The sequence below is a fragment of the Lepidochelys kempii genome, chromosome 1 (assembly GCF_965140285.1).
Source record: "Lepidochelys kempii isolate rLepKem1 chromosome 1, rLepKem1.hap1, whole genome shotgun sequence".
Taxonomy (NCBI): Eukaryota; Metazoa; Chordata; order Testudines; family Cheloniidae; genus Lepidochelys; species Lepidochelys kempii.
Genome location: NC_136380.1, coordinates 187,765,228 through 187,787,261, shown reverse-complemented (window position 1 = coordinate 187,787,261; position 22,034 = coordinate 187,765,228). Strand labels below are relative to the sequence as shown.

At 38.5% G+C, this 22,034-nt stretch overlaps 1 protein-coding gene across 7 annotated transcripts in view; it reads right to left on the bottom strand.

The window, feature by feature from the left end:
- LOC140895389 (DDB1- and CUL4-associated factor 6) overlaps window positions 1-22,034 on the bottom strand; it is a 247,164-nt gene that overhangs the window by 99,760 nt on the left and 125,370 nt on the right. For all 7 annotated transcript variants that reach the window (XM_073304939.1, XM_073304947.1, XM_073304957.1 and 4 more), the window contains 2 exons: window positions 14,824-14,916; window positions 5,157-5,342 (listed from right to left, as the gene is read on the bottom strand). In XM_073304939.1, coding sequence (XP_073161040.1) covers window positions 5,157-5,342; window positions 14,824-14,916 — 279 coding nt within the window. The remainder of the gene's footprint in view (window positions 1-5,156; window positions 5,343-14,823; window positions 14,917-22,034) is intronic.

Sequence of the window (22,034 nt, the reverse complement as noted above, 5' to 3'; positions counted from 1 at the left end):
TATGAAAAAAATCAAAAGTGAAAGTCAAAAGTTGAAAATTTAAAATAGTTTGTATTAGTCTTTAAAACAACCTTACAGATAGTCCTCCAGCAGCTGAAATAAGCAATTAAATCCCACAAACACTTCCATTGCCTATTGCATAAATGACGCACAAACTTGATATTTTCAGTTATTAGATAAATAATTAGCATCTAAAGTGAGAATAAAAGACAGGTTCATTTTGTTTTCTATTATGCAACAAGAGAATATTTTAACAATAACTACACTGTAGTCTTAAAATCCAACCCCATACAAACCACAGGAAAATACTTACCAACACTGTTCCCCCAATCAAGTTGCTTCTTCCATGCAAGATACAGTAATGAACTGAAGTCTATTATTGCTCCCTATCCTTCAATGCATCAATCAATATTTTCTTCACTTTCACTGAATTGTTTTATTACACCATATTGCTGATCTCAGGAAAGCTATCAATTCCTACAAAGATGTAGTGATATTCCAAATAAGGGTGTTCTCAGAAAACTAATCATTGGTCCAGATTCATTTAACAAATCATTCCATAAATTATAGAGAACAAGAAGTGCCAAATATTACAGAGCAGAACACCTCAGGTGGATGAAGGCATGTGAACTGTGATATGATCACACACTTTATTTCTTTATATACAAAAGAGAATTTTAAAGATATCTTATGGAAAATGTAAACATCTTTCATTTAAATATGTACAACTCAAGCCACTAATTTACACAGAATGAAGTAATGAAATTTGTTTAAAGTTTGGAAATCCTAGAATTACTATTCCAGTCATTAGGCTGTCCACATTTTTGGTTGTTCAACAGTACCCTTCCCTTTAGGAGCTCAGTGTCTGAAAAACAGCTACCAGACCATCACAAGTTAAGTGCAGCAGAACCTCACTCTTTCACACTACTGACAAGAGCAGACAGAGCGAATTTCTGAATTAGTAAGTAACAGGCTGATCCTACTTTCATTAAAGTCAATGGGAGTTTTTCCATCGACTTCAGGCCGTAGATGAACACCAGGCAAAAGTAATAATGAAGCACAAATGTACCACATTCATTTATTTCAACTGCTGTAGTTTAGTTTTGATTATATTGGTAACAATACAGTATTTTATAATTCACTATTAAATATGCTGTAATTTGTAAGGAGCAAGGGGTTTCTTTTCTTTTTATTAAAAAAATGAAATAAATATCAGTAGCTGTAATCTGAGCTGACTTCATAAATATTGACCCTTAACACGATATCGTATATAACTAGCTATCATTAAATTATCAATCTAAAAAATTTAGCTGTACAAAAAAATCTTGATACACTGGAAATATGAAGGCAAGAATTATCCTTAGAAGTATACTCTCTTTCTGAAATAGAAATAATGTGAATAGCGGCAAAGTCTGGTATTTGGTAGTGACTATTCATAGTTTTTGAACTGCCAGGTATAAACTGCAAATACTCCAGTCTCCAGAGGCCCATTTTGTGTGTGTCTGGCTCTCAAAAATATACTCCATTCCTCTTCTCCCACAACTTGTCTCTCATAAAACAATGACACAGTGCTCATGAATTTCCACAAGCTTCCTTATTGTGAGGTGTGTCAGTCATGGTCTGTAATTGCCACAAGCTCCAAGTGATGAAGCCAGTCTAAAATCTATCCCATTCTTTAATTCAGAATTAGTACCTTAGGGGCAGATAATATTAGCTTTTGTTATTTAGAGAATATAGTGAGACAAAGTTCTATTTTTATATAATGAGGCAATTAAATACAGTTGAAAAATAAACTCAGACTTCTTAAACACATTTTCCCCCATGGTCAAAAAATACTTTTAAATGAGATGAAGCATCTAACAAACAGACAAATTAATTCCAAGTGTATCTGCAAGTCAATTCTTTTCTCCCCAATACTACCTCTTACTTGCTCTGCTGAGCTTTGAAGTTTCAGGGATCTAAGATCAGTGCTCACTGTGCTACACAACTTTGTATCTGCTTCATTATTCAAGTACAACAAGATAGGTTTTAGGTAGAGTAATAATATTTAAATAAGTTATACGTTTATAAAGTACCTTTCTATCCTAAAGTATTTTACAAATATTCTATCAAAGAACTGTTCTGAAAATAGTAGAAGCTGCTGAAGTGCATATACCACCAACAGAACCATAGAAAAGTCAGAGAATCACTCTTTAAATCCTCAACCTACCCTGAAAACCAGTAACTATGATTTCACCTTCACCTTTTCTGTTATGTCATCTGCAGCTTGTGTGTTGTACTTGTGGATACAATCTCCTTCACTTCTAACAAAATAGGCTAACTTAACTCTGAACAAAATCAACTCCTAAAAATACACTGTGGTTGAGATTTTCAACAAACTATAGATGATTTTAGAAACATCTTTCCATAACTTTAATTAAAAACATTACAAATCAGTAATTTCTCAAAATGATAAACACTACACGCTATTTCTATTTAAAAAACAAAAAGGATTTCCCTCCATTAGCATTTACTTAACACAAGTCAAACACAGCCATGCCCCTAATCATCTACTTCAATGCCACCACTTCAATATTCCTAACATTTACCAGATACCCATTTCTAACACCTGTACATGGTCAGAGTTCAAGGTTGCATCATTCCGGAGAATAACTCTGCCTGGTACAGATGAACAACTAATGAGTCACAGTGGAATTTACAAAACAGAAGTTTTGTATAGGATGTATACTTTAACCAAAATGTTGTGAGCACCATGCTCAGTAAAACTGAAGAAGGAATGTCATGAATCTACTCTCTAAAGAAATATCTGTGAATGGACAATAGACTGATGAAGTCTAGTCACAGGCTCAGGAATCACGTAAGACTAAAAACAAAGAAGAATGGAAGAACGGAACTTGAGACATCAAGTTTTAAGCTCTATTGAGAAAGCTATTTCTTGAAGTTGAAGGTATTATGCTAGTTGACGCAAGATGACTTGTTAGGCTAGAACAAGTTCCCAGGAGATGCAAAAATGGGGTTCCATTCCTCACCACATTCATTAACTTATCCTTTAATTGTTTTCCTCTGGCACCGCCCTGTATCACACGGTTACTCTGATCTTCAGCTGAACTGGGTGCTGGAAACTGCATTTGCACTACATATATGTATGTTTCTTAGTCTATATTCAAGATTCTGCTGCTCCAGTTTTCCTAGCCTAATGCTTGGCTGTTCACTTTCTTCTGGAATAATCTTCAACTACTTTGTTCTCTTTTATAAAAGGAAAATAACTCAACTTGTTCAATATATCAAATTCATATTTATCCAGCAAGGCTTGGTAGTTAACACTATAAGTAAATACCACTGTCACCGCTGACTGAACTCTTACCTCTTTACCATGAGAACACAGTCGGTATTAAAATCTAGATCGTGATCGTGTTGAGTAGCCTTGGCCCTTAGTAACTCATATCTCAATCCTCAGAGACTCTTCTGAAACCATGGGTGGAGTGACAGGCTACACCATTCTCTTCCATATTTTTGGGATGCAATGAGGGTAAGATCAACTCATACAGTCTAGTTAAGGGCTGGATAAATAAGAGCAACATCAGATAGCGAATCATGTTCAGACATGAAGCTGTTTAAAAATATGAAGTGATCTTAGCTCCCATGATAAGGAGGAGAATGCCACTAAGGAAGCAATAGCTTCCTGATCAAAATAAACGAGAACACACAAATTAAACGCATCTCAAAAAAGAAATAACTGGTGTGAGGGAGGAACCTAAGATGATCTTTGGCAAAAGTGACAAGCAATTCTGAGTACAGTTCTACACTATAAAAACTTACACTGGTATAACTACATCATTCAGGGATATGAAAAATCCATCCCTGGTGTAGACAGCGCTATGTTGACAGGAGAGCTTCTGCCATCGATTTAATCTACCACCACTCACAGAGGTGGATTAACTATGCTGACAAGAGAAACCCTCCCATTGGCACAGTAGCATCTTCACTGAAGTGCTACAACAGTGCAGCTGTTTTAAGTGTATACCTGCCCTAAGACTATTGAAATCAAGCTGCATCCAGTCTACAAATACAAAATGAGCTCCATAGGGTTGCCCTGCACATCTCCTGAGAAGACTACATTCTTCAGTTAAACATTTCTGACAAGTCCTTTAACTGCACACAGACATATATTGTTAAAGAAACTTCTACCACATAATGAGAAATTAATTCAGACAGCTCTTTAGACATGTTCCATTTTGACATGAATCACCATTCCTTTGCTTTGTTTGATACTAGTATATTTGATTCTTCTAATATCTTTTGTCCACTCTGTATAAAAACCAAAGGATCTATCAAGAACTAACTAATAGTGGAAGGTCTGAGCTAGATAATTATGAAAGTAGCATTTGAAAAATACTGGAAAACTAAGATGGAATGTTGACAACTCCAAGAAAGTGGTGACAGTTTATCTTTATCTTTTGTAAAATTTAGTATGGGTAAGTCAGTAAGGCAAACGAGGCAAAATTGTCTAGTGAATTTAGCATGAAACTGGAGTCAGGAACTTCTGATTTTTACTACAGCTTTGCCAAGTCACTTAAACACACTTTGTGTTGCTTTGCCCATCTGTAAAATAAATGGGGATATTACTAACATAGGGGTTTTGAGGATTAATGATGATTGTAATGTATTATTTCCACCAAAAAAAGTCCTTAAGATTATAAAGATGTATCTGTAACTTAAAGGCGAAAATGTGCTGAAAGCTAGGAAATTCTCTGTAAGATTTTATATTTATATTTACCTTGGTACAGTAAAGGCCTTGTTTTTCTCCCTTTAATAAAAAATGATATACAAACTACCTGTCCCCCTATCACGTAGATAAACAGGCGCTATTATGTATCTGTTGCTATCTGCTTATATATTTTGCAGGGAAAGTGGCCTTAACAATACTTGACTTTAGAGTCTCCTTTATTTGGTCAATTTATTTCTCTACTAAAGGAAATTACATATGAAATGACCCCTAAAAGTTACAAATCAAAGGAAAACTAATTTAAATGACTGTGAAGCATAGAAATGAGTTGTCACTGTCAGACTGAAATCCTAGCTAATATCAACACCGACACCTATTTTTCCTGTCTTAAATAAATCTTGTGCTTTTATACAGAGATGATATACAATACCTCATAGGTAGTTCCATAGTGGCACGTAAATTGGCATTGTCTGTTGGTCTCAGCATCTTGCTCAACATTAGTATAAAAAATTACTCCATCTCCAGAACAGGACACAATCTGCTTGTCATTGGTGCATGGTAAGAATTTTGCACTAAAAATATTTGCCCTGTGTCCTGAGCGAATGGTTGTTAAAACCTACAAAGCAAACAAGAAAGGCTTGTGTTAGGTTAATATTTTCAAAACAAATAGCAACACATGGAAAAATAAAATAAACTTTCAGCCAATAATCCCAAAGTTCCAGAGTATGGAATGCTAGTAATGTACACAGTCTGTTGTCCATAAAACAAAGAAAATGCTGTGAGAAAGGAATGGATTGGGAGATAAGGTGGTATACAAGAGGCATATGCATGCTCTCTCTCGCTCTACATCAAAATGGTCTGCAAAATGAAAGAGTTGGAGGACCACTGCCCTAGAAGTATTTCTTGAAATAGCCAGTACCTATATTTTAAAGATTTTGACTCTTGGACACTTATCCTGGAGCATGAAGAGGCAGCATTACATGAAGTGGTAATGAGCCACTAGACAGCTGGCAGTAGCAGCTGAGAAGACCTAAAGGGAGCAAGAAATCTAATATGAGCACACTATTTACTTTTTAAATGTACTGTCCTGAAGTTATCCCAAAGGTAAAATAGCACAAATTATAAAAGAGCAAAATCATATTAAAAAGTAGAACTGAAAAAGTTTTATGGTGGGTTTCACAGCATCCCTACTTCTAAATTGGAATTTAACCTCACTACTGTAGGGCACTAAAAATTCCAGGCTTGACTATTAGTTTATTACCAAACATTTTAACATGACGCATATTTAATTCAGCAATGATTTTTTTAAAATCATACATACACAGTACAATTTAGCAATGTAATGCTATTTATGTTACCATAATCTTTTATAGGGTCTCAATATTTTGTGGCAAAATGTTCTGTATGCTTTCATTTCCTAACCCACCTTAAATTAGAATATTAAAACTGAACAAAATTAAAAAGCTAAGTGTGCTTTTCCACTTTGATTTACTTTATTTCTCCCACCTCTGACAATGAAACCAGACTGACAATTTCATTTTTTTTTCTAGCAACCGTCTCATTCTCATGTTAGTACAAGATGTTTACAATATGACAAGGACTTCTAAAGCTTTCCACCAATTAACTTAATCAAAGGAAGTTTTACAGAGATCAAGTTTCTCTGTAAATTCTTGCCTTGTATTTTAAAAGCATTACTTCAAACTTTTTAAAATGATTTATGCAAGTGCTAACAATATATTACTTAATATTCTGCATGTTCTAAGATATGGATACAACCATATATTACGTATCCAGAGAGCTTATCAATTCACTTTATTTCGCTGCATTCTCCTCTTTATTCAGGTAGGTTCAGAAAAATTATATAAAACAGAAATGTAAAAAAAACCCCTCAGAGCTCAATTTTGTTTAAAATGAGCGAAGAGTTCAGCACCAAATCCACAGAGCTCTGCTGCCAAAGTAAGAGATCTCAATGGATGACTTCCATTATATTAAGATGCTTTAGCTCAGTCACAGCTAATGCCCAAAATAAGAGGTGGTTCTGACAGATACCTCCCCTCACATTCCATGACAGAAATATTTTTGACTTCACACCAAACTATATCTGAGCTCCCAAATAAAAAACAAACTAAATAATATGAGGCTTTTCTCCATTCCCTAATAACTTCTCTGTTTGTTATGATATATATGGTATATCATATCATATATTGTGATATATCTTGACTTTAGCAAAGCTTTTGATACGGTCTCCCAGTGTTCTTGCCAGCAAGTTAAAAAACTATGGATTGGATGAATGAACTGTAATGTGGCTAGAAAGCGGACTAGATCGTCAGGCTTAATGGGTAGTGATCAACAGCTTGATGTCTAGCTGGCAGCCGGTATCAAGCAGAGTGCCCCAGGGGTTGGTCCTGGGGCTGGTTTTGTTCAACATCTTCATTAATGATCTAGATGATGGGATGGATTGCACCCTCAGCAAGTTTTTGGATGACACTAAACTGGGGGGAGAGGTACATATGCCGGAAGGTATGGATAGGGTCCAGAGTGACCTATACAACTTAGAGGATTGGGCCCAAAAAAAAAAAACTGATGAAGTTCAACAAGGGCAAGTGCAGAGTCCTGCACTTCGGATGGAAGAATCCAATGCACTGTGCCCTTGTTGCCAAGAAAGCTAACGGCATATTGGGTTGCATTAGTAAGAGCATTGCCAGCAGATCGAGGGAAGTGATTATTCCCCTCTATTCACTGGTGAGGCCACATCTAGAGTACTGCATCCAGTTTTGGGTCCCCCACTACAGAAAGGATGTGGAAAGCTATGTGCAGCTCTCAGTACTGTTGTATACTTTCACTGAAGGAAGGAAGCTCTCAGCTTCATCATCAGCCCCATCTGTCTCAGTCCCTCTCATCCCCAGCTACACTTCATGTACAGCAGTACCATAATGGATTGAATGATGCCATTCCCTCCCTGCCTCCAACTGCATTCTATGGTAACACAGTCAACAGTTAGTATTTCCAGCCCCTCCCTCACCTTCCCCATATATCCCTTGTTGCTCTCTTTATTGTGCTGACAGAAAGGGAAAATTAGAGGCACCTGTCACAAAAGCTGTTTGTGCACAAGCAGAGAAAAAGGAGAGAAGATTTAATATGTGGGGTTTAGCTCTATTTCATTACCAGCCACCACAATGCCCTCCCCCCCTTTTAAAAAAAAAAAAAAAAACAGTAGCAAAATGCTTGCTTCAGAGCACCACTTGGCCTCCTAGGCAAAATTAAGGCCTCAGACCTTTTCCACAAAAGGTAAACAAAATATTTTACATTTCACATTCAAAAATTTGCAGTTGCTTAGATATTACACAGAAAATCAACTGAAGTGGGAGTAATGGAACTGCAAAACTTTAAATTGTGTCTTATTGCACACTGAAACATTGGGACAGAGCAATCGGCTAGTTGGCTCATTTCTCTTGCTCCTAACCATAAATATCCTACTTCTAGCAGCAATATATAGGACGAATAAACTTTCTTTTGGAAATTCCATTTAAATTATAGCTCCTATAAAGTGAAACTAAAATCTTTATTCATTGTAACTAAATTCTTCACTATACTATAATTCAGGCATTTTACTTAAAGTAAAAATTGAAGTCACCGGTTTTATTTACAAATCCCTAGGTCCAGAGATGGAGTGGAACGAACACATGAGGTATGACTAGGAAAAGTAGTTGAGTTTAGGTTGGGCTTAGCTAACACATGCTAGACAAACCCAATCTAAATTCCACCATTTTCCAAGTGTAGATCTACTGCCCTCATAGCTCATAAAATTCTTGCCACAGCTAGATTTTAAGTAACCTGCATTTTCTTGCTGTGTATTGTCACTTGTCTAATACAAATAAATGTTTAGATACAGAAAATTAGGTCTTAGTTTTAAGTATCATTTTCCTTGAGCAGAATAAGAAAAGAAGATCCCACTCAGAAGAGTTCATCACAGGTGCCCATGAATAAGTAAAATCAGGACAGCCTTTTCCATTAGGATTTATAGTTATATTAGAAAACTCAGTAACATTCTTTTCACTCTGGGTCTCTCAAGCCACAAAAACATATGGCCCATTCAAGCTAAGTGAATATTATATTAGAACACCATCTGGACTGGCAAGGAATTTTATTATGTATGCACATTTTCATCCTCCCAAGATAGATTGTGTAACTATTAAGAGGGCTTGTCCTTGATTACACATGTTTTATCAGTTGCATATGTTCTAAATTTAAAAACCTTGGTTTCACTTTTTATTTTGCTAAATTGTGGTTAACCCTTGTGAAATAGTGCAATATAAGAATTTTTTCAGGGTTTACCTGAACATTGATAAATTACCAGTATGTTGCTACAATTTTTTTCCAGAGAGCAAAACAATTTAATGTTTCTCACTCACAAGTTGGCATGCATCATCAGCTGCATCATCAGTTTATGTTCCATCATATTGCTTAGTAAGGGTCTATACTAGTTTTGAAATACTAGTTACATGCAGCTGTAGGAACTCAAGTGGTTCCTCAGTTGGGGTGGGGAACAATACTCAATGCAAACTGAATGCCTTCAATTTGCAAGCTGTCAGACAGACATGAATCAAAGTTTGAGCCATCAACCTTTCAGTTATTCCTGGGGGAATTCTGCACTAAAGAATTAAAAATTCTGCGCACAATATTTTAAAATTCTGTAAAATTCTGCATATTTTATTTGCCAAAACAACACAATATAATCGTGCCAGTTTAAATTATTTTGGTAATTTATTTCAAAATATCTGTCAGCAAGTATGTCTGTAGCAATACAGACCAAAAAAAGATTCTGGTAATTTTTTTTTAACACATAGATTCCTTGCTAGACATATTAATACAGAACTTTGAGTAATTCATTTAAATTAGAATACAGAATTGTATTGTATTGAAATTGTATTTCCCGCACCCATCAGAAGCAGTGCAAATGCTTGGGGGTGTCTGGGGTAACAGAGGATCTGAGGGAGAGGGAAGGAGCCTGGAGTGAACCTGGAGGGTTGTTGGGTGTGGGTGGGAAAAATATGGAACAGGCTTTTTTGGGGAGGGGAGAGGCAGGATTGTTAGGGAGTTGAGGAGCCTCCCCCATGCAGACCCTGGTTGACCCCAAGCATCTCCCATTCAGTTAGGCACATCTGCTCCTGTCCCCGCACCCCCATTCCAATGGGTCTCTGTAGCCTCCACCCCCATCCCCATGTGTCCCTGCAGCCCCCATCCCCATGTGGCCTTGCACCCACACTTCCATTCAGCTTCTGGCTCAACACTGTCACCCCATTAGCTCCTAAGCCTGCACTCCAGTCTGTCGCCCACACAAGCCATCCTGAACCCCAGTGTGTGACCCCCCAGCAGCCCCATGTGCCCCACTTTGTGCTAACCTGGCTCTGCAGGCTGGGTGCTGTGATGAACTTCTACTCTCAGGGATATTCTGTGCCACTATGCGTGCACACAACATTTTTTCCCCCACAGAAAATACATTCTGCCCTGAAAGTGCTGCAGTTCCACCTTTTTCCCATCACAAGCCGCTGTGGCACCAGAACAGCCTGCTTCATTCATGCTGTTGGTTGTTATGGCGCTACAGCGGCCTCTGATGGAGAAAAGGTGTAACTGCAACACTTCTTGGGCAGAATGTATTTTCTGCAGAAAAAAATAAAATTATGCGGGACAGATGAATTCTGCATGTGCACAGAGGTGCAAAATTCCCCCAGGAGTAAACTTGCACTGGTCTCGCAGCAAAATATAATTAACAAACAGCCGAGGTAAGAAGAGATCCATATGTATGGACCTCATCTACACTCTTAAAATCTCCCACCACTGCAGTTCCACAAGTTGTAGCAATAGTACACATGCTAGTGTAACAGGCATTTTTTATCTGTCATCTAATACTGCTATGAGATGTAGTACTATAGATGAAGATTTAAGAAAGACACCTATACAAAGTGATGGAAAAGTTAACAAAATGGTTTAACCCCAATTCTGAAATCTGGGATTAAGGTGTGTGGGGAGACCAAGAATAGAAATCAGGATGACATTGTGGAGGAGCAGGTGAGGGTTAGTGCTATGAACATGCATTAACAATAATAATGCTACTTAAAATGTGGCAAATCTTTTGGACATTATTCTCAGTAACATGCACAATCTGCTACGTGCTTTCCAAACAGAGGCAAAGACCATCCTGAGGAGCTCACTGCATGATTTTTATCCCCCTAAATACAGAGATGGTACTCTAATCTTACATTCAAGAAGCAGAAAGTGTGGGACATCCAAAGACACTTTGGATTTTAATAGTCTTTCATTGATGATCCCAAAGAACTTTATCTGCATGTAATAGATGGGTATACAGACACAGTGAGGTAAGTTCTTTATCCAAGACCGCACAGCAAGTCACAGAATGCAGGAGTCATGACTTGCCATCCTTGCTCTGACCTTCTAAAAGCCCTTTCATTAGGGGGTGCAGGCTGTTAAGAGCCTCATTTCCATCAAAAGCAGCAGATGGGGAAGAGAGAAACATGACTACTGATTCCTCCTTTTGCTTTCCCCATCCAGCCACAGCAATTAACACAATGAGCCCCCAGTGTTCCCACTCCATCATCAGGCCACTCCTGCTTCTTCTCAGAGTGGCAACCTATAAAGACTACAACCCATGAGAGCCAGATACACCTCCCAGGAACCCAACTTCACTGCCCACCAATACCAGGATTAAACATGATCTTTCTCAGAGAGTTTGGCCAATGACATCACCCAGTCTTGGGACCAGACAGGTAAAACAAACATTTTCACTGAACAAAAATGGAAAGTCAAGATCACAAGGAAAAGACATAATAAAGCTTTTACATTTATGCAACCCCTATTTCCTGCATTTAATTTCTCTGAAAACCCAGCCCAGGGCTCTGCTAATTTGGGAGGTGATGACACACTGTTATAAGACTTGAATCAAACTGCTACTTACTGTTGAGCATGAACTATTATGCTGTGAAGATAAGCATTCTCTCCACTCACCCAACCCTGAATTACAAACCCAGCAGACACTACCTTCAATATAAAAATGGTTTTAGGTTAAACCTTGATATAAAAAAGCTTAGCTAGCAAGAGCTAGAAGCCTAGGCCTTACCTACATGAGGCAAGTTACTAACAAACTAGTTTAACCTTTGTTTACATCAATTTAGTTCAAGTGCTTCTACATTAGTGATCTGTAGTGGTTTCACTAGATCAATTTTTGAAATAGATTTAGTTAAACCACTGCACTTTACTATTATAGAGAAAAGCTTAGTTTTCTCCGATCTAAAGACAAAACAGTGGCCTTGAATACATTTATACACACCTTAGAACTAAAAACGTCACCATCAATTTGAAATACAGTCAACTTCAAACATTAAGTTTTAAGAGTAGTTTCAGGTACAACACTCCTACCCTCAAATCCCACTGCTAGGTTTTGTGGTTTTATGATATTGTCTTATGGAGGAAAAAAAAACAACCCTCTCTCTCTGTTACTATGTAAAAGGCCCACACAAATAGGAGAAACAGTAAAATTGGCTGAACACAACATAAATCAAAACCAGAAAAAGTAATTCCTCTGATCTTTCAATCATAGGAAACTTAGGTGTTGATTGTAGCAATAATATGTAAGAAAATTATATCCAGAAGACCAGAAGTTTGATTTTTAAATTGACGGATTATTAATACAATAATGACTTCAGATTAATCATCATTTAAGTATCTCTTGCTCTGACCCAGAACTGTTCATTCACCTCACCCCACACTAACATCCCCCTCGACTTTGGGAAATTTCTTCCCTCCTCCCCACAGCAGTCTGACTAACCTATCTCCCTTCCTAATGAACTACAGGTGGTTTACCAGCCAGAGCAGGTGCCTTGGGGAACAGCTTGTATCAGACAGTCCAACTGTAATTTTCTCCTCTCTTCCACTACCTCCCAGCATGACAAGAGGGAGGGGAAACAGGAGGCATGCAACTGAGTTTAAGTCAGCAATAGAACTACCAACTCTGTTCCTGAGGCACCTTACTCAACAGAACCATCTGTACTTTGCCAGCAGGAATACTGGTCTGAAAGACTCAGAAGAGGTTTATCAGACTAGCACCAGCAGTAGAGAAAGATATTTCTCTAAGGCCAAGAGGCATTAATGATAGGTGGGGGAAAAGACATGACTGGAGGCATGAATGGCCCCCAGGCCTCACCCTATAGATATTCTCCCACTACAGCATCTTAGGTAGGCAAGCACTCCTGTCCCTCCACTTGCCAATCCAAGCCTCTGAGGCCCTATAACTGTCTATTTCCCACTTAGCTCCCATACAGACGTTAACTTTCAAGCATTATTATTGGTATTTGGTCCCATCCCCACTGAGAAAAGAGGGGGCTGAGCAGGAACACTGCTGTGGTGGGAAGGATTGGAAGAGGCCCTGGGGGGTTTTCGCCTTCCTCTGTAGCATGGGGCACGGGTCACTTGTTGGAGGATTCTCTGCACCTTGAAGTCTTTAAACCATGATTTGAGGACTTCACTAGTTAAGACATAGGTGAGAGGTTTATTGCAGGAGTGGGTGGGTGAGATTCTGTGGCCTGCATTGCGCAGGAGGTCAGACTAGATGATTATAATGGTCCCTTCTGACCTTAATATCTATAAGTCTATAAGTGCCACAAAGTATATCTGTTCTGAAAAACCCCAATAGTTCTTCACAGAGGAGATGCAGTCATAAGCTACAAGAATTTTGGTACAGGGCAAAAGTTGTTTCATGAACTTACTGAGGGTCATTGCACTACAGCTCCTTTGATGAGAGACAGATGATTTGGCAGAGCAGAAATCTACATTGCACTTCCCACCTCCCACTTGGCTCTTCCTAGTTCAATATAAACCTCTTCCCCTTTCCCCCCACATATAATGTAACGTCATTTTGAATACTAATTACTACTTTTAATTTGCAGCATCTCAAAATTTAAGGTTTCAGAGTACCAGCTGTGTTAGTATGTATCCGCAAAAAGAAAAGGAGTACTTGTGGTACCTTAGAGACTAACAAAGTACTCCTTTTCTTTTTTCAAAATTTAAGGGAACTAACCCATTTAATATCTTTCATCCAAAATACCAGAAAGGCATCAGCCACACACAAATATTTTAAAGTACCTTTACAGCTGCACTTAAAAAATGTAATAAGTTTCCTGACTTAAGGAAAGTCAGTAAGTCAGAAGAAAAAAAAAATCAACATTGTACAAATATTAGGTTCTAACTCCTACAATTATTCTCAAAGCTATAAAAGGAGCCAACTTCCATCCCAATGAATTTTGCAATACAACACTTAGCTAACTTTCACTTTAATAAGTAAATCAGGCTCCTGGAGACTACAGGTTCAGCCTGCAGTGCTCGATCTTCATTGGAACACCGCCACATTCTATGCTGAGACACAACTTTAAACTGTTTGTTACTGATAAAATCCAAAATAGTTTAGGAACTGCATACTTAACAGCACTTCTTACTTAGGATACTGCCACAGTTGTGATCAGAAAAGTCATTAATGCCAGCAATCTCTTAGCATAAAAAAAAAACACAAGGCTGGTTCAGGAAGTTGAACTCTATTCCCAGCTTGAACCAACGGAGTCCAGATTTCTCAAACTTTTAGAGTACAATGAAAAGCTTCTCTCTTGCCTCCAGTTTTAGAGAAGGGAGTGGATGAAAACAGAAGAAATGCTATAAGGAGATTAGCATTTGTACCATCTCATGTATAAGCAGTCCATGCTGCTTTGTGCATTAAGTATTATGCATTTTGTGTATTTATAATTTGTATGTGTTAATTATGTAACAAAAGTTAGTGCTAGAGATAGGCATGGTAAACCAAGCTGAAACAGGGCAGTCTCCATGGGCCATGCTTCCATGATTGCAACTGCAACCTACTCCATTTTACGTAAACTAATGTAAGTGCAACCCTCTGGCTCTTAACAAGTTGTCAGTGTGGTACATAGCTATGCAATGCTTCCCTCCTATAAATTGGAGTAGAGATGTTTAAAACAAGGGCAGATAGATTTTGGGGAAATACTGTAAAATATTGATTATCCAGAAAGTAAACTTACCTTTCTGCTGTAGGGATTGCTAATTATGAGGTTGGTGTCATCTGAACCTGACAATATATATTCTCCTGTATCATTCCAGCAAATTGTATTCACCTGTTTGAAATATTTAAACAAAAATATTTAATAGGAAAAATATTTAAAATAGAAAATAAAAAAGCCAAGAAATATCTAGATATGAAAATGGAATCATAAAGTTAAACAACTTCAAAATACACAGGAGTGCTTAAATCTGTTCAGAGACCTGATTTTCACTACTTGGCCACACCTTGCACACACATGCTTTCCCGAGGCTAGCCACCTGCACATGCAGGTGATGGGGTTTGCAAACAAAAATTCTATTAAATGTGCATGTAGGTGTTGAGAATCTGAATTGATATGCATTTGATAGTGAAAGAAAAGTGTAGTGTGTTCAGGTCCAAACTTGCACAGTGTGTGAAGGTTAGGCCAAACCATACCTCCAATGAAAAAAAACAAAAATCAGGCCTTTAATGTATTATTGAGAAAAATTAGTTAACACACCAGGCTGAAGAAATTAATCTTTTACCTATATTCTTATTCATATCAAAACTTAAAATGACTAAAAAAGTTTACACACACACAATATCAAAAAGGTCAACATTTCTATAGACACTGAAAAGTATATTCTAACAGTTGATTCCAACAAGATCTCTTAAGTCATTAAATCTGAGTTGTTAGCATAAAAAAAAAGCTGTGATTTTTAACAAATTGTTTGATGAGAGTCCACCTGCTTGAAACATGTTGGCATCTCTCAGTACTCAGTCTAATGTATTCTGTAACATTCTTCATATATACACCATGCTCCTGCATCTCCCTATAAGCACATACCTCAAGCAACAGACTTTAATTTGCTGTTTATTATGCGAACTAACGTGCACTTTTAAAATAACATTTATACATATGTGCTCAGCTAACTAGGAAATTGATGCTTAAAATTCAGCAGTTGACTAAATTCAGTAGTCTTTCGTAAAAATAGTTATTTGGCTAATACAGAGCATTCCAGGTTTTGGACCCCTTCCCACACCCACCTTTCTAGACTCTGAATTGCCTTCTTTGGTCCCTGTGGCATCACAAGGGTCCCCTCAGATAAAGTAAGCCTTTCAATAGAGTTTCTAGTACCTATAATTTGATGTACTTGGGTGTTTTACTCCCTAGAATGTATTTCATTCTACAGAGTGCTCTGAATTTGGGGTCACAAAGTTCTCATTATCGCATCTTCAAAGCACTAAGTATTCAGGATCTGGCTAACATGAACACACTCACAGAGGCCATACTTTCTCATAAACCTGGTGAAAAGCCCATATAGAACTGCAAAAACCTTCCCAGATCTCACCTATGAGAAGACTGCGATGATGTTCTTCCAGTAAGGAACCAAATGAGGGTGGGAGCACTTGGTATTTTATTTCCTTGTAAGTTTTTCCTTAGCCCCCCCCCGCAACATTACAGTATTACCAATGAAGATGTAAAACTCAAATACAGAAAAATAGAAAGTTTGGACTATCACAGTAATACGTCTTAAGAGTTCAGTTAAACAGAAACTTCACTCACTCCTCTGAGATAGTGAGGTCCATAATGAGCAGCTCAACATAGAGGAGCTGACAATAGCCATGAAAACCCTGAAATGTGGAAAGGCAACTGGACTCAATGGCATATCTAGTGAACTATTACTATTATGATTGCTATCTATAAATATATCAGGGGGATAAATACCATGGAGGCAGAAGAATTATTTAAGCTCAGTACCAACGTGGACACAAGAACAAATGGATATAAACTGGCCATCAGGAAGTTTAGACTTGAAATTAGACAAAGGTTTCTAACCATCAGAGGAGTGAAGCTCCGGAACAGCAGTGGGGACAAAAGACAAATCTGGCTTCAAGACTAAGCTTGATAAGTTTATGGAAGGGATGATATCATGGGACAGCCTAATCTTGGCAATTAATTGTTCAACTATTAGCAGTAGATATGCCCAATGGCCTGTGATAGGATGTTAGATGGGGTGGGATCTGAGTTACTACAGAGAATTCTTACCTGGGGGTCTGGCTGGTAAGTCTTGCCCACATGCTCAGGGTTTAGCTGATTGCCATATTTGGGGTCGGGAAGGAATTTTCTTCCAGGGCAGATTGGCAGAGGACCTAGCGGCAGCTGACTGAAGGGGTATTTTTTATATAGGGGGTATTTTTTATATAGTGCTTTTGTCTAAAGCGCTTTACAATAGTTAGCTAATGGTACAAACAACATTTGGAAAGATCATTAAGTGATTCACCAAGACCCTCAGCAATTTTCATGTGATCCGTGAAAAAAAAAGTTTGAGAACCACTGGTCTAAACATATCAACCTGAATTCCAATGTACAAGTATTTCATTTATGCAGCTGATCTTTGCATCGTTACCCAATAAAAAAAGATATGAGGACACTGAGCACATTTTAATTGGTTCCCTGAGTATACTTGGAAAATACTGTCATATGTGGTTCCTGAATGCCAATACTAGCAAGACAAGTGTGCTCCTTCCCCTTGAAGCACCATCCGGCCAAGCAAAAACTCCAGATATTGTGTGATGGTACAATCCTTGAGCACTATAAACATATGGGTATACCTGGGGGTCACATTAAAACAAAACACTAATATTCAAAGAGCATATCAAGATGCTAAATAAGAAATTGAACTCCAGGAATCGTGTTCTCCACAAACTGGCTAACACAGAACAGGGAGCTGATGCCAAAACATTCTGAGCAACCAGACGCCCTGTGTTATTAAACTGCAGAGTACTTTGCCCCAGTATGGTCACTTTCAAGCCATGCACAAAACTGATACTGAACTCAACTGTCCTGAGGGATCATCACAAGGATTTTGAAACCGACTCCCACACTGTCGCTGTAGTGCCTTACTGAGATTGCACCACCACCAGATAGGCAGGATGCCTTCAGTAAGAAGGAGATATAAAAGCAGGTACATGATCCAAGACATCCACTGCATAGACACATTCTACTACCTAAGAGGCTGAAGTCCAGAAAGATCTGCCTCTGAAAATCTCTTACCCCAAAATACCACTGTTAGAATCTACATAGTAACAAAATGGCAGGAAGTACCAATGATCTTGGAGAATCTGGTTCCTTCAAAACAATTCCCTCCAGGCACTGACCTCCAACAAAAAAATTGGTGTACTCTAATCAGAGAGCGCTGAGGTAGCAGGTGACAATACGATCAAGTGAAAATGGAGAAACAAACCCAAATATGAATGAGGAGAGCCTAGGCAAATACTTGAACACTGCCTGATGCAGTGTCCCCGTCAACATCTTGTACTCCCAAGGAGCTATTCAAGGTCAGTGACAACACCAAGTCTTGACTGAGGTTTTGGAGTGCTCAACTATGATGATTCTTTAGAGTACTATATTAGTGGTGACACTAATCAAGGCCAAGAAAGCATTTTCATTCTAAACCCTTATTTTAATACGTACATAACTTGTTAAAAGTATCTTCTTTTGGGCTAGATTGTCTCATTCCCAGTCTGAGCCCAAAAGGTAACATCTGTTTTAGTTAAAAGTTGGAAAAAAATTATTTCAGCTATTTGAATATTTTTCTAAGCTCTCAATAGGGAAAACAACTTTTGCTAAATGTAATTAATTCATTTTAGAACATGAAAATACTATAATTTTCCTTAACAAAATAAGGATTCATTGATCCAGATGAGCTATGGGTACAAACATCCACAATGAGAGAGGCACTGATTCAGCCTACATATTTATTTAACATTACAGTAATCTGACTGATGAACAGCAGTAGCTCAGCAAAGTGGTCAAGCACAGCACAACTTCACAGAGCCAGCTGGCTGCAAAAAAAAAAAAAAAAAAAAAAGAGAGAGACCAGCATGCTAGTTATTTTCCATCTACAGCCCCTTCCACGTGAAGGATGCTACTGCTGCTCCGGAGGAGCCCACTAATGGTGAATAAAAAGGCACTGAAGAGGAAAAAGATAAAAATTTTCAAAAAAGAAGGAAGCAGCAAAATTATTATGAATCTATCTTCCTATCTATACACACACACACACACGAGGGACGAGAGCCAGCAAAAAGAATAATAGGAGGTAGTTGTTAAAAGACAGAACAGGGAAGAAGATACTTTGTTAAAGAACAGATGTGCAGACAGAATGAAAAAAGCAATAGTGATGATCCTAATAATGGCACCCCACAACAACACAGCAAGACGACTTCAGTCATTCCTCTTGGATGATGATGTGACTGCACTGGTTCATCCATACATCAGCTCCAGGTTAGACAAATATAATACTTTCTGCCTAGCCCCAGATAAGTTCATGAAGAAGCCACTTTATTATGATTACCTGAAAGAACATATGCTGGTGATCCACAACTTGCACTGGTTTCTCATTCACTACTAAATCCACTTCTTGATTTTGCTACTGATGATTTGCAAGTTAAAGGCCCTTAATGCAACAGGCCCATATTATAATCAGAGACCACTGCTTCTTCCAGCAGTTGTGATTAACTACCACACTGTATTTATCAGTGCTCAGAGGGAAAACCCTCTCAACAGCTGGCCCAAAACTCTGTATTACCCTAACAAACAGTCCTACCTTTCATCTTCACAGACCACTCTGTAGGACTAATTCCCAAAAGGAGTAGATCAGAAAAAAACTAATATCCCACTCAAAGGTAGATACCCACTACTGCTTGCTCTTCTGGACAATTTACACACACACCCACACACACCTTCATCTACGATAGGCTGTTTAGAATAAATAATTATTTAAGTATCCCAAGAGAAGAAATTGAAGGAAAAGGGAGAAGAAGGGAATATCACTCTTCCAAGAAGTAAAATTAAACCCTAGATCACACTACACTAATTTAAGTTCTCACTTATGGTGTAAATCAGGTGCAGTACCTGGAGAGGAAAAAAATAAGTATAGTACACAACACATATCCCTCTATATCAGTATTTCCCAAACTTGGGACGCCGCTTGTTCAGGGAAAGCCCCTGGCAAGCCCGGCCGGTTTGTTTACCTGCCGCATCCGCAGGTTCAGCCAAGCGCGGCTCCCACTGGCCACAGTTCGCTGCTCCAGGCCAATGGGAGCGGCTGGAAGCAGCACGGGCCGAGGGATATACTGATCGCCGCTTCCAGCAGCTCCCATTGGCCTGGAGCAGCTAACCACGACCACTGGGAGCCACGATCGGCCTAACCTGCGGACGCGGCAGGTAAACAAACCTGTCAGGCCCTCCAGGGGCTTTCCCTGCACAAGCGGCGAAACAAGTTTGGGAACCACTGCTCTATTTTTTTTTTTTTTAAATTACCATCACAAGGAGTTGCAAAGTCAGGAAATAGCCATGCAACTTTCACTCTTCCCCCATATGTACATGTAATCAAATGCATAAACACAAAACGGGGAATAACTGGCTAGGCAGTGGTACAGCAGAAAAGGATCTGGGGGTTATTGTGGATCACAAATTGAATATAAGCCAACAAAGCAATGCTGTTGCGAAAAACGCAACCATCATTGTGGGATGTGTTAACAGTACGTAAGACACAGGAGGTAACTGTTCTGCTCTGCTTAGCACCGATGAGGCCTCAGATGGAGTAATGTGTCCAGTAGGGGCAGCACACTTTAAGAAGGATGTGGACGAATGGGAACAAAAAAGGAAAGTGTTTAGAAAACATGACCTAAAAGGAAAGGTTGAAACAATTGGGCATGTTTATTATATTGAAGACTGAGGGGGCGGGGATTTGATAACTGTTTTAAAATATAAACTGGAGAGTGATTAATTGTTTTCTATGACCACAAAAGGTAGGACAAGAAGTAATCAGCTTAGTTTGCAGCAAGGGAGATTTAATCAGCGGTTCTCAAACTGTGGGTTGGGACCCCATTTTAATGGGGTCCTTAGGGACGCTGTTAGACTCGCTGGGACTTGGGGCTGAAGCCGAAGCATGACTGCTTTAGCCAGGAACAGCGGGATTCGGGTTCTGTCCCCACACCCTCCCTCACCAACCCATATGAATTGTTGTTGTCAGAAGGGAGTCACGGTGCAATGGAGTTTGAGAACTGCTGAGCTAGATATTAGGAAAAAATTCCAACTATAAGAATAGTCAAGCATGGAAACAGGTGAAATCCCATAATTGGAAGTTCTTAAGAACAGGTTAGACAAACATCTGTGAAACATCTGTGAGGGATGGTCTAGGTATATTTAATCCAGCCCTCTATTTCTAAGATTCTATGTACTATATCACAATTTTTAATTACATGCTCACATACTGTTTCTCCCCCATGACTCATGCTTCATTCAACATGCAGACTGCATGATGTGTAATGAGACAGTTCTTCAATATTTATCCTTATTCTCACTTTTCAACATGAAGTCCTGCCTCATCCACTAAACATCAGCCATACTGACTGATGAGTGCCCCCAGAGTACTGTGTGTGACACTGATGCAAGTTCAAATTATTTTTGACCAAAAATAAAAGATTCATTAGGACATCCACCACATTCTCTCCATACAGTTGAAATACACACTGAGTGAGGCAGGAGTCCTGTCAGAGAAAAAAAGCATGCTCATGTAATCAAAGCCTTTGGCAATTTGATTCTGCAACTTCAATATTCTTTTGTTTAGATGGCATTTCTAAGCTTTTATAAAAGAAAAGTGACCATGCAAAGAAAATTTCATCATGTGGAGCAATAAAAAGCTGTGTCCTGCAAGAGATGTGTACTAATGAGGCAAGGGCTCTTATTACTTCATATGATTCTTGGAGGAAGGAAGCAAGTCAGGATTCTGAAGGGCACCTTTAAAATAAGGAGAATCCACTCAAAATTTTACACACACACACTGCCAAAAGAACATTAGGAGATTGTCATTAAAAAACTTTGCTGTTCACTTAAAAAAAATGCATGAGCAAAGTACATTTTTAAAATCCTAACATTGCCAATTCAAAATGCATCTTCACAAGACCTCCATAAGGCCCATGTCTATCCCACAAACCATTTCCATGGCAAATTTCAAGTTTTTCTCACTCTCCACTGGGCAGCTGTATCTATTCTTAGATTTTTTTTTTTTTTTTTGGTAATGGTTAAAGTATCCCCCCAACCCTGACCCCATTTTCTTGTACCTGAAAATTGCAGAACATTTTTATTCACATTTTAAAAAGAATTCACCTTCAAGAAGAGACCAGATTTGGAATATTTCAGCC